This window comes from Malaclemys terrapin, chromosome 3 (assembly GCF_027887155.1).
Source record: "Malaclemys terrapin pileata isolate rMalTer1 chromosome 3, rMalTer1.hap1, whole genome shotgun sequence".
NCBI lineage: Eukaryota > Metazoa > Chordata > Testudines > Emydidae > Malaclemys > Malaclemys terrapin.
Window position 1 is genome coordinate 172,001,483 of NC_071507.1, and position 18,471 is coordinate 172,019,953.

Consider the following 18,471-nt stretch of genomic DNA (forward strand, 5'->3'; position numbering starts at 1 on the left):
GATACTGGGCTAGATGGACCACTGGTGAGACCCAGTACGGCCATACTTATGATCCTACGACAAGTACCTTCCAATTAACATGCACAAGGGCATATTTCAATATAGCAGGTTAGAGTTTGGAATAACGTCCGCACCAGCTAGTTGGCAGGGAGCTATGGACCAGAGATTACAGGGCATTCATGATACTCATGCAACTTGGATGATATACTGGTCATGGGAGCTAGTGATGAATAACACACTGAGAACCCCCAAAAGGCACATGGCAAGGCTGTTTGGTCCTATAAGCGCTAATAAAGACAAATATGAATTTTTCAGATTAAGCTGCATATTGTGGCCACACCATTGACAAAGATAGCTTATATAAATCACAAGAAAAAGTTGAAGCTGTCCTAAAGGCAACCCAACCACAAAATGTGTCACGATTATGCTCCTTCCTAGGGATAGTTAGTTACAAAAGAAAGTTACCTTTTCCGTAACTGGTGTCCTTTGAGATGTATTGCTCATGTCCATTCCATATGAGGTATGTGTGCTTGCTACATGCACCGGTGCCGGATGTTTTTCCTTCAGTGGTATCCGTAGGGGATCGGCTCTGCCGCCCCCTGGAGCAGCGCGCACATGCCGTGGTATAAGGGGTGCTGCTGGCTCCCCCCACCCTCCGTTCCTTCTTGCCGGAAGCTCTGACAGTGGGGAAGGAGTGCAGGTTATAGAACAGACATGAGCAACACACCTCGAAGAACACTAGTTATGGAAAAGGTAACTGTCTTTTCTTCTTCGAGTGCTTGCTCATGTCCATTCCATATTAGGTGACTCCCAAGGGCGGGCCCATGAGCCTAGAAAGAACCAAGTTAAGGTCCCACTGTGGAACAGGAGTCCAGGCTGGTGGGAAGAGTCTCAAGGCTTCTCAGGAATCAGACCAACATGTCGTGTGAAAACTCTGTCTGACCTTGGACTGACGGGTGAAAAGCGGAGATAGCTACAAGGTGTACTCTGATGAAAGAGAGGGTTCTTAAGATGGAGCAGGTAATCTAAGATAGGTTGTAAGGAGGAGCGCGTTGGAGAGATGCTACACTCAGACGCCCAATGGAAGAACCTCGTCTATTTGGCCAGGTAAGTTGCTCTAGTGGAAGGCTTCCTGCTTTCCACGAGGATTTGCTGGACCTCTTTAGAGCAGGCCCACTCCTCCAAATTCAACCACGCAGCATCCATGCTGTGAGGTGGAGGGGGGCAAGGTTGGGGTGTAGGAGACACCCATGATGTTGTAAGAGCTGATCCGGTCAGTCGGGAAGGGGCCAGGGAGCGGCCACTGCTAGGTCCATCCGGGGCGACCATGATGACTTGGCAATTGTCTCTCTTGACCTTTTACGAGTGGGATTGGCGGGAAGGCGTAAATCAGAGCACCCGACCATGAAAGGAGGAAGGAGAGGGAGCCTTTGCCCAGGCCTTGTAGGGAACAGAAGCGATGACATTTCCTGTTCTGTCTGGTGGCAAACAGGTGCACTTGGGGAGTTCCCCACCTCTGGAAGAGGGTCCGGACTATCTCTGGATGGAGTGACCACTCGTGGTGAGAAGAAAAGGATCTGCTGAGGCGATCTGTCAGTGTGTTCCTGATGCCGGGGAGGTGACCGGCCTCCAGTTGGATCGTATGGTCGATGCAGAAATCCCACAGTCGGAGTGCCTCTTGGCAGAGGGCCAATGAGCGTGCTCCCCTTTGCCTGTTGATGTAAAACATCAAGCCGTATTGTCCGTCAACACTCTCACCCCCTTGTCTGCCAGGTGCGGTAGAAAGACTCCGCAGGCTAAGCGTGCTGCTCTGAGCTCCTTCACAGTTATGTGCAACTTCATCTCCTCTGGAGACCACATGCCCTGGGACTGGAGGCCACCGAGATGTGCTCCCCAGACAAGGTCCGAGGTGTCCAATATCAACTCGATCGAGTGACGAGGGCTGTCAAATGGAACTCCTTTCAGGATCACCCTGGGGTTGGTCCACTACTATAGCGAGGTAAGTATCATTGGTGGGATGGTAACGACTTTTCCAAGTGATCTCTAGACTGGTAATAGACCGTCGCCAGCCACTGCTGTAAGGGCCGCATCCTGAGCCTGGCACAGCAGACGACATACGTACATGCTGCCATGTGTCCCAGCAGGCACAGGCAAACCCGGGCCATGGTCAGGGGGAACTCTCAACTGAAGGCTGGAAGATGAATAAATTTTTCGCCCAAACAGATCCTGTCTCTTTGGGTCTTTATTCTTGGGTGTAGCCCCGGATGACCCTGCCTTTCCCTCTGGTTAATGGCCTCAACAATGAGGGAGTTTGGAGCCGGGTGGGTATAGAGATACTCATGGCCGTTAGCTGGCATTAAATATTGGGGCTCAGCCCTTTTTGAAATGGGTAGCAGGGAGGAGGGGGTTTGCCACAGAGCATTAATTATTTTCGATACCCCCCTCATGTAGGAGTAAAGCCATCCTGGCGGGTGCTGTGGAACAAAGGATGTCGAACAGTGAGTCTGACGGCTCCTCGAGTTCCTCTGCCTGGAGCTCCAGGTTAGAGGTGACCCTCTTCAAAAGCTCATGATGAGCCTTGGTGTCATCTTGTGGAACTGGGTGAGGGGAACCCGTAATAGCTTCGTCTGACAACGATGAGGACGACTTCAGTGCTGAGGGATCTACCACATCCCCTGGTGGTCCAGCTGACTGCACGTCTGGGTCCTCAGGGGCCTGGAGGGTCTTTTCCTGTGGGGCCTCCACCTCTGGAGGAGGGTGGGATGCTGCGGCCAGTAGCCTATCTGAGGCCCCCGCCACTAACCGGGCGGCCTGCAAAGCTGGGTAAACCCCAACGGGTTCCAGGGGTACTATGCCACCGGCCATTGGCCAGGAGGCCATGGGATTGGTTGCGGTGCCGATGGTGCTGATGATGTCGATGGTACCACTGGTGCCGGGGATTGTCCCGCTGACAAGGACTCCTGTTCAGTGCCGGAGTCCTAAGCGGAGCAGTCACTGCGGCATGACCATGACTGGCTGGACCGGAGGCCCAGTGGTGCCGCCACTGTGCCCAACGTCGACCTGTCCGATCGAGACAAGTCCCTCACACGGGCCCTCGGGGATTTTCGGTGTTCGGTGAATCTGCGTAGGTAAACTGGTGAACTATGCCTCACGCTGCTCAACTGGTTACTGGGACCTAGAGCGGGACAGGGAGCCAGAGCGGGCTGGTCGTCAGGAGGATCTCCCCAACCGTGGGGATTTGCGTCTCGGCGACAGGTGCCGGCAGGCATATGACTGGTAGCTCTGTTCAACTGATCAGTCACGTGATGAGTGCCAAGGCATTGGAGACACGAAGGGTCAGTCTCGATGCTCATGCCGGGGAGCGCGTGCCTCCGCAGGTCTGTGCCAGGTTACCGGTGAGCCGCGCCTTGAATCCCGTTGTCGATGCCCAGGGTCTGGAGACCGAAGAGGGCTTCTCTGAGCCTGCCTCCTTACTTCCGTGGCATGACGGCTCCTTGTGGGGCGAGCGCTGGCTGGACGTACCCTGTGATGGGGAGCGGTGCTGCTGAGGCAGGGTCACGTGGAATGGTCCCAAGGTGGGTTTACCCCTGGACTTGGATACCTCCAGGGCCGGTTTGGGTGGCACCGGTAGTGTCAGGATCTCCTGTGCTACCTCCAGGGCCTCGGGCATCGACGGGACTTCTAGCTGACAGAGGCCCTCATCACTGTCCCGTGTGGCAGGCATAGTAAGGGAGGGGCTAGACCGTTCGACTTCAGCTGGGACCCGACTCCCTGACGGAGGTATTGAGTCATCCAGCACGGGTCTTGGCTCTTCTCCGACCCTCTCCTTTCCCTTACAGGAAGTGGGAGATCGTCCCCCCGCGGTCCTCTTGGGCTTTTTGGCCGGGGCCGGGAAGGGGGATTGGTGCCGACTCGTAGATGGTGCTGGTGGAGCGCTCCGCACCGAAGCTGCAGTGCTCATGGCCAAGTCGGACCTCTGCTCCGGTGCCAAGGTCAGCGCTGACACTATCAGGAGTGCCCTAAGACGGATGTCTCTCTCCCTTTTTGTTCGGAGTTTGAATGATTTACAGATGCGACACTTGTCGCTTATGTGTCCTTTACCTAGACACCTTAAACAACTAATGTGCGGGTCACTGATGGGCACAGGCCGCTTACAATGATCGCATGGCTTAAAGCCTGGAGACCGGGGCATGCCCCGTCCCTAGGCTGAGTCCCATCTGGGACCAACTAACTAGAACTAACACTAAGGGTAACTACTAACTATATACAACTATTTTTCAGGGGGAAAAAACGTTCGTGAGATACACTGAACGAAGCGAAAAGCTAGCCGAAGCAGCAGACGTTCCAGCACCGTCACTGGCGGCAGGAAGGAACTGAGGGTGGGGGGAGCCGGCGGTGCCCCTTATATCGCGGCATGTGCGTGTCGCTCCAGGGGGGCGCCAGAGCCAGCCCCTATGGATACCACTGAGGGAAAAACTTCCGGCACCAGTACATGTAGCGAGCACACACACCTAATATAGAATGGAAATGAGCAAGCACTCGAAGAAGAACCAAAGGTTCCTACCTAACATAGTGATAATGTAACATCTCCTGACTGAACTGTGACAGAATGGACAGAAATGGTGTTGGCCCACACAGTGTGTCAAGACTAAGGATGAAGTAAAGAAGTTTATAACATCTGAAAAAGTGCTTACATACAGCAATACCTCCTTACCTATAAACTTAGCTTGTGACTATTCCCCATATGGAATAGGAGCAGTAATTTCACATGTATTGGAAGATGATACTGAAAGGCCTTGTCTTAGAATATAATTATACCCAAATTGATAGAAAAATAATGAGTTTAATCCGGAGAGTTAAAAAGTTTCACCGATATCTTAATGGGAAACAATCTACTTTGGTTACAGAGCAGCAGCCACTAGTTTCAATTTTTAACCCAAAGAAAGGTGTTCCGGCAATGGCTGCAGCACAGTTACAGAGATGGGCAATATTTTGGGGCACTCACTGTTTTGATGTTGTTCAATAGTACCAACCAACATAGAAGTCTTAAAGAGACCTTGAGAAGTCATACAGTCCATTCCCTCCCCCTGCACTGGGGAGTATACCAAGTATATCAAGTATACCTAGTTTATCAAGTATAACTAGACCTTCCCTAATAAATTGTTTAACCTGTTCTTAAAACTTCCAATGTCACAAATGGGGATTCCACAGCCTCCCTTGGTAACTTATTCCATTACATAACTATTTTTATAGTTAGAAAGTTTTTTCCTAATATCTAACCTAAATAATGTTTGCTGCAGCTTCAGCCCTTAACTTCGTGTCCTACCTTCAGTGGACATGGAGAACAATTGATCACTGTACTCTTTATAACAGTCCTTAACATATACCAGGTCCCCCACATTTTCTTTTCTCAAGACTAAATATACCCGTTTTTTTTTTAACCTTTCCTCATAGGTCAGGTTTTCTCAACCTATGATCACTTTTGTTGCTCTCCTCTGGACTCTCCAATGTATCCACATCTTTCTTAAGGTGTACCTTCCACAACTGGACACAGTTCTCCAGCTAAGGCCTCACCAGAACCTAGTATAGCAGAGTAATTACCTCCCATGCCTTAGATATAACACAGTCACTAATACATCCCAGAATATTTGTCTTTTTTGCAACTGTATCACATTGTTGGCTCATTCAATTTGTGATCCACTATAACCCCCCCAGATCCTTTTCTGCAGTACTACTACAAAGCCAACTATTCCCCATTTTATAGCAATGCCTCTGATTTTTCTTTCCTATATGCAATACTTTGAACTTGTCTTTACTAAATTTTATCTTGTTGATTTCAGACCAATTCTCCAATTTATCAAGGTCATTTTGAAATCTAATCCTGTCCTCCAAAGTGCTTGCAACTCCTCCCAGATTGGCGACAGCCACAAATTGGATAATGGAGTGGAGACTGTGCTTATACAAGTTATTAATGAAAATACTGAATAGCACTAGACCCAGGACTGACCTCTGAGGGACTCCATTAGAGATGTCCTCCCAGTTTGACAGAGAACCAATGATTACTGTCCGAGTATCTGTTTTCAACCAGTTGTGCACCCTCCTCATAGCAATTTCATTTAGACCACATTTCCCTAATTTGATTGTGAGACTGTCACGTGAGACAGTGTCAAAAGCTTTAATAAAATCAAGATAAATCACATCTATTGCTCCCCCCTCTAGCCAGTAGGCCAGTAACCCTGTCAAAGAAGGAAATTAGGTCGCACCGTCAGGATTTGTTTTTGCACTATTTTGAACTATTATCCTCCAAGTGCTTACAAATTGATTGTTTAATAATTTGTTTCTGGATCTTTCCGGGTATTGAAATTATGCTGACTGATCAATTCCCAGTGTCCTCTCTGTTCCCCTTTTTAAAGATATGTACTATGATTGCTGTTCTCCAACACTCTGGGACCTCACCCATCCTCCATGAGTTCTTGAAAATGATTGCTAATGATTCCAAGATTTCTTCTCTTTGTTCCTTAAATATCCTACGATTAATTTTGTCAGGCCCTGCTGATTTGAATGCATCTAACTTATCTAAATATTCTTTAGCCTGTTCTTTCTCTATTCTGGCTTGTTTTCCTTCCGCCTTATTGTTAATATTAACAACATGCATGTGAAGATTGCTTATCATGCTTGTCATTGGCAGTAGCAGGTAAGGATCATGAAGTAGAACCAGAGACAGTCAATATACTGTATATTAGCACAAATGGAATCTTTGCCAGTGACAAACACTATAATACAACACAAAATTAAGAATGATCCAGGGCTCGCTAAGTGTATAACAAGGTTTCCTAAAGTTTGGCACCAAAGTATTTATGCCCTTATTTCTGAGCCAGAATTTCTCCCTTCTATTCATCTACATACAAACATCTGATTTACACAGTTCTGGATTCCATTTCTAAAATTTTAAGTAGGTTTTATGCAAAGGAAAAAAAATACTGAAAAGTGTACTGAGAGGGCTGTAACACTCACCTGTGGGTATCCAAATACTTGATTTATGATCTAAGAGTTTAAAGTACCAGACTACAATTTTGTAAGATAAGCTCTGATCCACCCTCTCTAATGATATTTTAGCAATATCTGCCTGAGGCATTGTTTTAAATTAAATTTTATTTCATGATTCATGCTCACTCTCTATTTTCCCTCTCTTAAGGCACCTTTTAATTATAAAAAAATAAACTTAATTAGATAGTGGTAACTATTAAAATGTGGGCTAATCATTGCCAGGTATCTACAATAAAAAGAAACCTGACTTTCTTCCCTCAAGAGAGGCAAAACCAGGCAAGACATCAACAGACTACAAGTTACATCAAAAGGAGGGAAGTGTGGATTTTCAGACGTCAGAATTTGAGAAGGGAGAGCGGTCAAATACCAAAAAGAGTGCCAGGTATTTATCCCCTTTATATTTTCACTTAAGGGCATGAAGGATGGAGTGGACCCAAGTGTCCCTCAGTTCCTTTGTCCAGTTCAAAATCCAAGTGGTGTAGAACTCCCTAGTAGAGGAGAAAGAGAGCAAGTCATGGAATTCATGTGGACAACATATCTTGAAAAAACACAGTTACTGGAAGGTAAGTAACTGTTCTTTCTTCCTCAAGTGATTGTCCACATGTATTCCACTTCTGGTGACTAGTGAGAAGTGACCTCATAATTAGGAGAAGGTCGCTAGAAGCCCCATTTAACTCAAGGACAGCCCTGTCAAAGAGGACATCAAATCTTGAGGCCTCAACTAAAGAATAGCTGGCTGAAAGTGTGGACTCATCCCCATTGTAGCTGCACTGCAAATTTCTGAAATTGGCATGCTTCCCACAGAAGACAGAAAAGATCCTGAGCCCTGGTGGAGTAGGCTATAATCTAAATAAAACTCATAGATTTATCTAAGGCCATGACACTATGTCTACATTACGTCTGGTCTACACTAGGAAATTAAGTCGCCATAACTGTGTCGGTCAGGCGTGTGAACCCCCCCCTCCTCACCGAGCAACGCCGTTAAACCGAACTAACCCCCCGTGTAGACAGCACTAGGTCAACAGGAAAATTCTCCTTTCGACCTAACTACTGCCTCCTGGGGAGGTGGATTACCTTCGTCGACATAGTGTCTTCACTGAAACACTACAGTGGCGAAGCTGCAGAGGTACTGCTGTAATGGTTTATATGTAGACATGCCCTAATACAATTAAATACTGATTTAGACAGTCTTTGGGTGGATACTGCCTGACCTTTCACCCAATCTGCAAATGTTACAAATAGCCTGGGGGAACCCCTGAAGGTTCTTGTTCTTTCACGGTATTATGAAAGAGTCCTAACCACATCAAGGATGTGCAATTTGCCTCCCCCTGGCTGAAGTGGGGCTAAGGAAAGAAAAATGGCAGGTGAACAGTCTAATTGAAATGAAAATCTAAGACAAGCTTGAAAAACATTTATGACGAAACCTAAGGATCACTTAGTCTGTATGGAACGCAGTGTAAAGTGGACCAGCCGTGAGGCCCTGCATCTCCTTTACCTTTCAGGCTGATGTTATAGTCACTAAAAAGGTCATTTTCACAGAAAGATTATATGGAAAGCAAGTTGCTAATGGCTCAAAAGGGGGTCCCCATTAACCCACCTAACACTATATTGAGGTCCCAAAAGGAAGGGGGCTCATAGAAAGTGGGAAACACATGAAATAAGGCCCCTAAGGAATATAGCAACTATAGGGTGAGAAAATATGTTTTCCCCTTAAATGGGAGGACAATATTGCTGCTTGATGTACCCTTATGGAGCTGATGGATAGCCCTGAATGCTTTAGCCATATCAGATAGATCAGAATAGTAGGAATTGCGACTTCTAAGGGAGACAAGTGGCATAGTCTCTAAATAGTTGTCTAAATAAAGAACCTCTTCCATTTAGGTGCATAGGTCAATCTAGTAGAATCCTTCCTGCTATGCACAAAAATATTCTGGATTTCAGCTAAACAGCTTCTTTCACTGACAGACAGAGATAAGGTGGGTAAGGTAATATCTTTTATTGGCCCAACTTCCATTGGTGAAACAAGCTTTTGAGCTTACAAAGACCTCTGCTTTAGTCTGGGAAAATAACCCCAAGTGTCACTGCTCTTTGTAAGGTTGAAAGCTTGTCTCTCTCACCAACAGAAGTTGGTCCAATAAAAGATATTGCCTCACCTACATAATCAGTGGATAGGTACACTTTATTCTCAGAGTTCATGAGATAAGGAAAGCATCTGACAAGACGACTGTATTCAGCCTTTCCCCAAATCTCCCACCCTGGAACAGAATGTTTGGCATTTCTTGTTCTCATCTGAAGCAACACTGCTCATTATCCTCACCTGCAGAAGATGGTTTGCAGGCTCAAATCCTTAGCGGGCAATTTGCAGATGAGAAGGCTGGTCCAGCAGGACATTCTGAAAGTCTGGCAGAAGCAGAATTACTGGTACAATCTGTTGAAGAATGCACCAATTCCAGAGATGAACTTGCTTAGCAAAGGAGGGATAATTGTATTCCTTTGTTTGTTGACATAAAACATTGCTGTTGTGTTGTCTGTCATTTCCTCAACTGTTAGTCCATAGCATAAGAAGAAACGCTTTGCCTGCTCGACAAATAGCTCCGAGTTCCAGAACATTTATGGCAGTCCAGAGGCCTGGTGCCTTGTAATGCTGTATGGAATATGGGTGACCATTTATAATATTATTGATACCAATATTACAAAATAGAAATGAATATTACAAGTATGCCATGGAAGGTATCAGTACAAAAGTTATGATTTGCTAAGTATGATAATCTTGTTTATATGTACGTATCATCTTTGTTTCATGAGTTATAAATATCTGTATCTCAAACTTGTGTTGTCTTTCTGAGTGACGTCTCCATACAGATTGGCATCAGCACTATCCAGCCTGCTTAATGGCCCATCAAGGGCAATCAACTGTACAATGAACCAACAGAGAAGCCAGGGGCTATGCCTATGAGTCAGCAGGACATGTAGGGACATGCCTGTGGACAGTTGGCTCCAAGAGCTTTTCCATGCCCATGTGCTGTGAGCATCTGTTTGGGATAAAGGATGTACAAACCAAGCCACATGACAAAGGATATAAAAAGGCAGCTACATCTTCTCCATTTTGTCTTCAATCCTGCTTCTCACCTCTGGAGTAACTTCTCTATAAACTGAAAAGGACTAATATATTCACCCAAGCTTTGGAGATGTTCCAGAGGGACTTTACAAGCCAGCAAACTCACCAGTGCTGCTAAGAACATGATATATGGACTCTGAAGTCATGTGTATGTATCTGATTGCTTTGGCCATTTAACATCTCTCTTCTCTTTCTTTTCTTTTCATATATAATAAAACCTTTAGTTTTAGATACTAGGGATTGGCTGGCAGCATGATATTTTGGGTAAGATCCAAACTAATATTGATCTGGTACTGTGGCTGGCCCTTTGGGGATCAGAAGAACATTTTGTATAGTGCATTCAAGTTTTAAATAACTTCTCACTTTACTGGACCTATTTGCTGATTGTGAGCCAGAGAATGGAATGCAATAAAAAGGGCTGTGCAGTTTCTTTTTTCTTTTTTTTTCCAGCTCCTTGATAACTTGTGTGGGGGACCAGGAGCACAGTTCATGACTGGCCAGTGAATCTAACTACAGTGTTAAGCACCAGGTTTGGGAGAATCTGCTCTCCTTTCTGCAGTCTGCCCTGACCTTGGCATTTTCAGTGTGGGCTACCGTAGGCAACTTGGGTCACAGACCTGTGGGTGGTCTAGGTGGGTTCCCCATCCGAGTGTGGAAGTCACCAATATTTTGATAGGTAGGCACAGCTGGAGAAATCAGTACTCCTTTGCACACATGGGAGTCTTCCACCAAATTAATAATGAGAAGGCTTCTCAGGGCACCTGTGTCCTCATGTCCATATGATGTATGTTGGGCAGATACACTATTTTCAACCACATTTCTATGAAACAGAGGTGAAATCTGGCATGCTATGTGGCGTAAGTGAGAGACATGCTCTCGCTCATGTCTTTGGGTGAGCTTGCAGCTGGTTGATGAGGTCTACCTTGGTCTTGAATCTGTCCTGTGGCAGATTAGCTCTTGCTGATGGGGAATCTATCACTATCCTTATGAACTCTAGTCTCTGGGTTTGCAACAGTGATTGACTTTCCTTTTTAGATTCTGAGATCTGGTGTGGTGAAAAGATGTAGGACTAAGTGAATAGAATTGTTCACCTGCCACGGTGATCTTCCTCGAAAGAGCCAGTCATCGAGTACTGGCATACCTTGCCTCGTAAGATGAGCTTGTCAATCACTTGCTGAATACTCTTGGTTTTGTTGAAAGACCAAAGGGAAGGACTTTGTACTGGTAGTGGGAAGTTCCCACTTAGAATCTTAGTTATTTTCTGTGTGCCAGGTGAATTGATATGTGAAAGTATGTGTCTTCTAAACTGAGAGCTGTGAAGCATTTTTGAGGATCTAAGGATAAGATTATAGAGGCTAGAATTACCAAACTGAATTTGAAAAGACGGATTAAGCTGGTTGAGTTGTCTCAAATCTAATACTAGATGCTTGTCTCCCTTGTTTTTAGGGATTATGCAATAATGGGAGCAAAATCCATTCCCCTTTTAACTCCAGAGGCTCTTCTTCCACTGTTCAGAGATTTGGAAAGGAATTCACTTCTTACTTTCACAGTTTTTTGGAAGAGGAGTCCTTGAAGAGGGGTAGGAAGTGAATGAATAATACCTCACACTGTTAATCTAAGACCCAGTGGTTTGAGTTAAATCAATTCCAAACCTCTTAAAAATAAAAAGGTGCTTGCCAGAAATGGGGGTGGCAAGAAGGGTATAGATTCTCCAAACGCTCTATATGGCTCTCAATGATGGTGTCCAAACTGGCTGCCATGAGGGGGATCTAGAGGTGCAGCATCCAAGGAAGAGAGCCTCTGTGTTGGAAACTTTGCTCCTTCCTTGGTGGCTCACATGATCTTTGTGGATTATAATCATCTTTGTCCAGCTTGTCCTTGTCCGCCTCTCCATGAATGCAAGTCGACGCCACACCATTCCGTTTTGTTGCGAGCACATTCTTTCCATTTCTGGCCAAAGAGTTCTGTCATGGGATCGGCCCAACATGTTTTCGGTCTGCCCAGCAGTTGCTTGTGGTCTCTAGGGATCCAGTCACTGATGCAGGTTGTCCACCTAGTGTCTTCCCTACGGATTACATGACCTGCCCATCTCTGCTTTGCGTCCTACATTGTCTGCACTACATCAGTCACCTCTGTACGCCTTCTAATCTCCTGATTCAGTATGTGATCATGGACCGATATCTTACACATTTGCCTTTTCATTGCTCTCTGGGTGACAGCGAATTTTTTCTTCCTCAGCTTTCCTCATTGACCAGCTTTCTGTTCCATATATAATTGCTGGCAGAACAGTGGAGTTAAACAGTTCTTTTCTTCATGGGAAGTTCATAATCTGTTAGAGATGTCTTTATTTTGTTGAAACTTCCCCTCCCCGCCTTTCTCCTCCTACTGCATTCCCCTTCAAATGAGTTGTCTCTGTTCACCTGCTGACCCAGGTAAATATATTTGTCCTCGATTACTTTCCCGTTTACAGTAATGATTCCTGCTGCACAATGTTCATTCCATATCCACTTCATCTTCAAAGTGTACACTTCCAACTTGATATCATGCAAAAGTGTTTGCAGTTGCTGCAATTTCTCCAGTTCTCCTGTGTCCTTTGCCAATATTACACAATTGGCAGTGAAGAGAAGCTGCATTAACTGTTCTCCGTCAATTCTGATTCCTTCTTCCCAGTACAATTTCTTTAACCGCGACTCCAGTACTGCTGAAAACAGCTTCAGTGACGGTCTGACTCCTCTATGTATAATAAGAATGCACGGGACATGGAATAATGTTATCTCTGTCGAACAATTGTGGTTAATTTCTTCCAGCACGTCAATGTACCTCAGGTCGATTCCAATTTCATTGAGCGCGTTGAATACAGAGTTAATCTCCACCAAGTCAAATGCCTTTTTGTAGTCGACAAATTCAAGACACAATGGTACTTTGTATTCCTTGCACTGAGCGGATGTGATCAATTGTTGAATAACCTGAGTGGAAACCAGCTTGTTCTCTGGTTTCGTGCATTTCAAGATCCTTCTTAATCCAACTGAGTATGACGCAGGTGAAGATCTTGTGAGAGGACTGTGATCAGATGGTAGTTGCTCAATTCTTTTGGATCGCCTTTCTTCATCAATAGTATTGTTCGATTTCTTCCATGCCTCTGGAACATGCTTGCTACTGATGTAGACAGTATCTTCAAGGGTTATAATAATACATACAGAAACCTTTATCTACAGTGGTTTATGACCAGGCCTGCTCTGTTTTAGGGGCTGGCATGTAGCTGCCAAGAAATGGACAATAGCTCTTTAATCTTTTATAGAGCGTAGAGCTTTATCAGTTCTTGAGTTATAACCTTCAAATGGGAGGACCTCAGTAGCTGCCTGGACCTCCTTTGTACTCTCAAAGACTGTAACCAAGAAGCCCTGTGCATGGCAGTGGAGTTTGTCATGGATTGTGCTGCCATGTCCAATGCATTTAATGCTACCTGCAGCGATATAGGAGTTACTAGTTGTCCCTCAGCTACAAAGACTTGGGTTCCTCCCTAAATTCTTAAATTTATGTGTCTACCATGTAATGCAGAAGTTCCTGAATTTTTTTTAAATAGTCAAACTGAATGGATGTGCAGTGCACAACTGCTTCATCTGGTGAGGAAGAGGCGATCACTGCTGAGATCAAGTGCTTCTCTATTTGCAAGTGTTCTTCCTCACTTTCCTGTTCTTACTGGGGTACAACGTGAGTCAATGCCAGATATCCTTCTCAAGGAACCACAAGTTTCACAGGGAAGGGAGATCAACATCTAGTGGTGGTAGCAGAGCTAGGTTTCCTTGCCAGATCACTCAGTACCAAGAATAACTTTGGTGCCAAGAAAGTCAGTGCCAGGAGCATCTGTGCCGCAAGAGTCAGCGCAACTGTGTGCATCAATATTACTACTGAGAGGTTGGTGCCAGCAAAATGTGGACTGCTGCCTGAGACAGCACCCTATGGGCTCGGGGACCAGGTTTTGCCAGGTTGTCAGAGGGGCCAAATTTGGGCTGTGAACTACACTTTGGCCGAGTAGTGAGAGATCTATGCCTCCTTTTATTAGGTTCCAGGGAGGGTAATCAAGGCCTACACTTACTGTGGGAACTATGCTCCTTCTGACCCCTTTCAGACAACTAAGTGAAGGATATGATTTGGCTGCTCTGCTGGTCTCAGTGGATGAAGTTTTCTTTGAAGAGGGAGCCTGGGAGCGGAGTTGGGCAGCAGGTCACAGGAGCACTGACTGAGGAAGCCTGCTGAAGCCCAGTTGGCTTTTTTTTTCCTTCCGTTCTGAGGAAGCTTGCATTGAGTGCTCCCGGAGAAAATGTTTAAGATGGGCCTCTCTTGCCTTCTACATGCTTTTGGAGAAGAAGCAACAGATCTAGCATCTATTGGACAAATGATCCTCTCCCAGAAAAAAGAGGCACATTCAGTGTCTGTCATTAAATGAAATAGTTGCTTCACAGGAAGGGCAAGTTTTGAAGCCCAGGGGCTTCATTTCAGCCATAGCAGCTAATCCCCATTAGGATGTGGGAAGTCCCAAACACTAAGAAGAGGGTTTTGTTGTTGTTGTTTTTACATATAGCTAATAGGTGTAAAAAACAAAAACAAAAATCACTGCAATAACTATGCTAGTATTACTAGCTAACTACACACAACTAGTAAAGTTACACAGTATGCAGAGAAGTGGACATTACAGGGTTTCCATCTTGCAGCCACAGGCAGTAAAAGTGCAGGAAAGGCTCCAGTGGACATTGCTGGCCAACAGAATCCAATCTCACACATATGGATGCATGTGCATCGGAAGTGGAATACACGTGGACAATCACTGAAGAAAGTTTTTCTTCAATTTACAGTGAAGTAGCCTGAGTAATTTGCACAAGGCCAGTCAAACAATGTCAGAAATAGGAAAGTTAGGAGTTCCTGGGTCCCAGTCCCCTGCTCAGTCAGCTACACTGTATTGCCTGTTGGCGCTTTATATGGTATTTTCACCATAAAAGATAACAGGTCTTAAGAATAAATAAGCATAGCTGTTATTTCAGCTGCTTTGACAAACTATAAAATCAGCTTTTTATCACTTTCATTTCTATATTCAGATCATAAAAGAAAAAGAAAACAGAGTTTGGATTTGAAAAAAGTCACTAAACAATTAAAAAAAAATCTATTCTAAATTCACTTAAGTTTTCCATGGGCATTTTGGCTGTACCTGTCTCCATCTCGAAGACGTTTAAACTGTGTACTCAATAGACACATCAAAGTTGGCCCCAATCGGCTACCAGGAACTAAATCTTCTACCATAAGAGCAGGAAATAAATCTATGTTCAGAGGTGACCCATAGAGCCTATAACAAGAGAAACACAAATAGTTATGTTAAAATTATACATATATAAAAGCATTCAGTATTATGACAAAACTAAGGACAATGGATCTAAACCATTCACAGCAAAAATGACTGCAGTATGAAATCACTTTAGCATTTTCTTCCTGCATTGTGCTACACTTAATTCAAAGAGGTTTTAAAGGTGAGGCTTGACAAAGCCCTGGCTGGGATGATTTAGTTGGGAATTGGTCCTGCTTTGAGCAGGGAGTTGGACTAGATGACCTCCTGAGGTCCCTTCCAACCCTGATATTCTATGATTCTATGAAAACTGAAGATATAAATACTATCATGAGATTTCAGTCCTAAATGTATTTAGTTTTTAAATATTACTCATAAAAAAACATCTCCTATGGGTGTATACATGAACACATGGTCTCTGAATGGGCTCAGCTTCATGGATTTTCTACAACTCAAGGAGTGGAGGAATCAGATCTGTGTAAGTCTCACTGGGGGAAAGACATTCTGTAGCTTATGCAGGTACTCGGGAACCCTGAGCCTTCCATACATATCTCCTGATGTTGGCAGGAAGTTTTGTGGGATATTCCCTTTATACCTTTCCTAACAAATACTTACTTCTAGGTTAGACATTTAAATAATTATTATTTTCACATGCACATTTAGATATAAAAGTACATTTGAATTTTTAACAGTTAACTTTCACCTCAAGCTCACCTGCTAAGTTTCTCTCTGATTTCATGATTCCTAATTTCGTTTTTCAGATCTTCAAAAGTATGAGCTGAAGAAAGATTACAGTAAACTCTAAAATCATGGTAGGGAGGAATTCCATGATCTCTGCCTCTCTGAATATTCATAGCTGCCAGATCTAAAGCCACGGTACGTGCCATGGAGAATAGTCTCTCTGTTAATTCTGTATTGAGTAACTGTGATGGTACTCGCATCTTACCAGCAACCCCAAACAATCCCCTTAACAGTGGATCAATGCCTCCTTCATTTACAATCCGAAAGGGAGAGAAGAATGCCTTATGAAGAGGTATATGGCCTTGTAGAATAGGCTCAAAGTTTTCATCCAGCCGATACAGTAAGGGATTGATAAGTGTGTGACCAAACCTAAAAGCGGCAGTTGCAAACTCATTAGTTATGCCAGAATTAACATTGGGATCATAACCTTTATATTCACCAAGCATCTTCATGCCTACCTCTCCAAAGATCTTAGGTAGCCAATGGTTGTATGTTATATGTTGCATTTCTGCACCAACAATTTTGCGTGTTTCATGATATATTGTGTCCCCATCCCAGTGTGGGTTGAGTTGCAGTAACTCTGTAGCAATTCTGTTGTGTTCTCTAAACCACAATGTGTGCATACTGGTGAGACCCAGTTGCTCATTAGCACGATGATCCCCAGCTAAGAAGCAAGGAATTGGGCTCTCGTTTTCATCTCTCATGCATTCTGTTGGTGGACCAGTAGCAAATGGAAGAAGAGGCTTGCCGGATCTCTGTACAATGCCCTGTCTCAGAAGACCCCTTTGACTTGCCAAGTCTCTGATTTCTTGTGACTCATGGTCTGAACTGCCGTATACATTGGATGCATCAATATATGAAGTCAGCTGGTTAATCTGTTCTCGTGGGTAAACAGAATTCATTAGAAGAGATGTCATGCCACTTCCACAAACAGGACTGGAGCGTACAAAAAACATGCACCGTGCACCATTTCTAACTCGGGGGTCATTTGGTGGTACCATGATTGAGAAACATGGAGGATCATTTGTACAAACTGAACTGCAGTGCTGACCATCAGAAAATCTGGCTTCACTCAGAGCCGCAACTGTGGAGTCTAGGTCATGATCAAGGAATTGACCCCATTGCATTAGAAAGTGAGTAAACTGATCATCAGGGGTTATTGTTTCAGTTCCTATTAGAGATGTTGAAACCAAGCGAGGCATGGGGAGTGTGTATCCATTATAGTGTCTATTAGGTCCAATGCCCCTAGGCAAGTTAAATCCATTTTCATAGACTGACTTTAACAAACGTTCAAAGGCTGTCAGAGAGGCACCCCACATTGGATGCTGCAGGTTATTGCAAGTTCCATCATGTGTCCTGTATTTCTGGTGAAAGCACATATCTGAGCAGTTATTCACCCTTCTATGGGCTGTGCAGCCTGACAGATTAGCTATCAGGTTCAAGTATTGTGGAGATACAAGATCGTTATAATGATAGCCTGAAACAGAACAGAAGCAAAGGAAAAATTAAAGACTTATCAGATTTTGGATACAAAATCACAAATATCCTAGACATCATTTTATCATCTTTTGATTTAAAAAAATTCCACATACCCTTGGACAAATTCAAAGGAAAAAGAATTTGCATGACAACAATGATACAAAGCTTTTCAAAAGATTAGACACCTAAATGAAATAGGCAGATTTCGAAAGTACTCAACACCAAACATCTGCCATTGAGAATAATTTGAAAATCTGCCCACTTCATTTAGGTGCCTAAATGGGAAATGAGCTCTTCTGAAAATCTGGTCGTAACTGGATGTTGAGAACATTTGAAAATGTGGCCCAAAACTAATATCAGCTGAAGCTTTTCTACTCTCAGAACTCTGTTATTTTATACAAGCTTTTGATTACTTCAAAATATATTTATTACTATTATGTATTGTTTTATATGTTCTATAAATATTACAGCAATACAAAAAAGACATACACACCCTCCACCCTGCTCAGAATACAAGTGCCCCATTATGCTAGGAACCACTAAACACATCGGTAGTTGCGGTCCTTAATCTTACAATCTAATCAAAGACAAGTGAGTGTAACAAACAATAGGCAGGAAGAGGGGAGGAGGTTAACGGTAATAAAATAATGTGTTTATAGAGGCTAACAGCGTGCACAATTAAATGGTAATCACTCAAGAATAATGTTACATATGATCTGAATGCAAAATTCAAAGAGTAGGTGTCAATTAT

General features: G+C 44.2%; 1 protein-coding gene across 2 annotated transcripts in view; it reads right to left on the reverse strand.

Moving 5' to 3' along the window:
* Positions 1 to 18,471, reverse strand: part of PXDN (peroxidasin) — a 147,733-nt gene that overhangs the window by 28,193 nt on the left and 101,069 nt on the right. For both annotated transcript variants that reach the window (XM_054023165.1, XM_054023164.1), the window contains 2 exons: positions 16,215 to 17,718; positions 15,369 to 15,503 (listed from right to left, as the gene is read on the reverse strand). In XM_054023165.1, the coding sequence (XP_053879140.1) occupies positions 15,369 to 15,503; positions 16,215 to 17,718 (1,639 nt within the window). The remainder of the gene's footprint in view (positions 1 to 15,368; positions 15,504 to 16,214; positions 17,719 to 18,471) is intronic.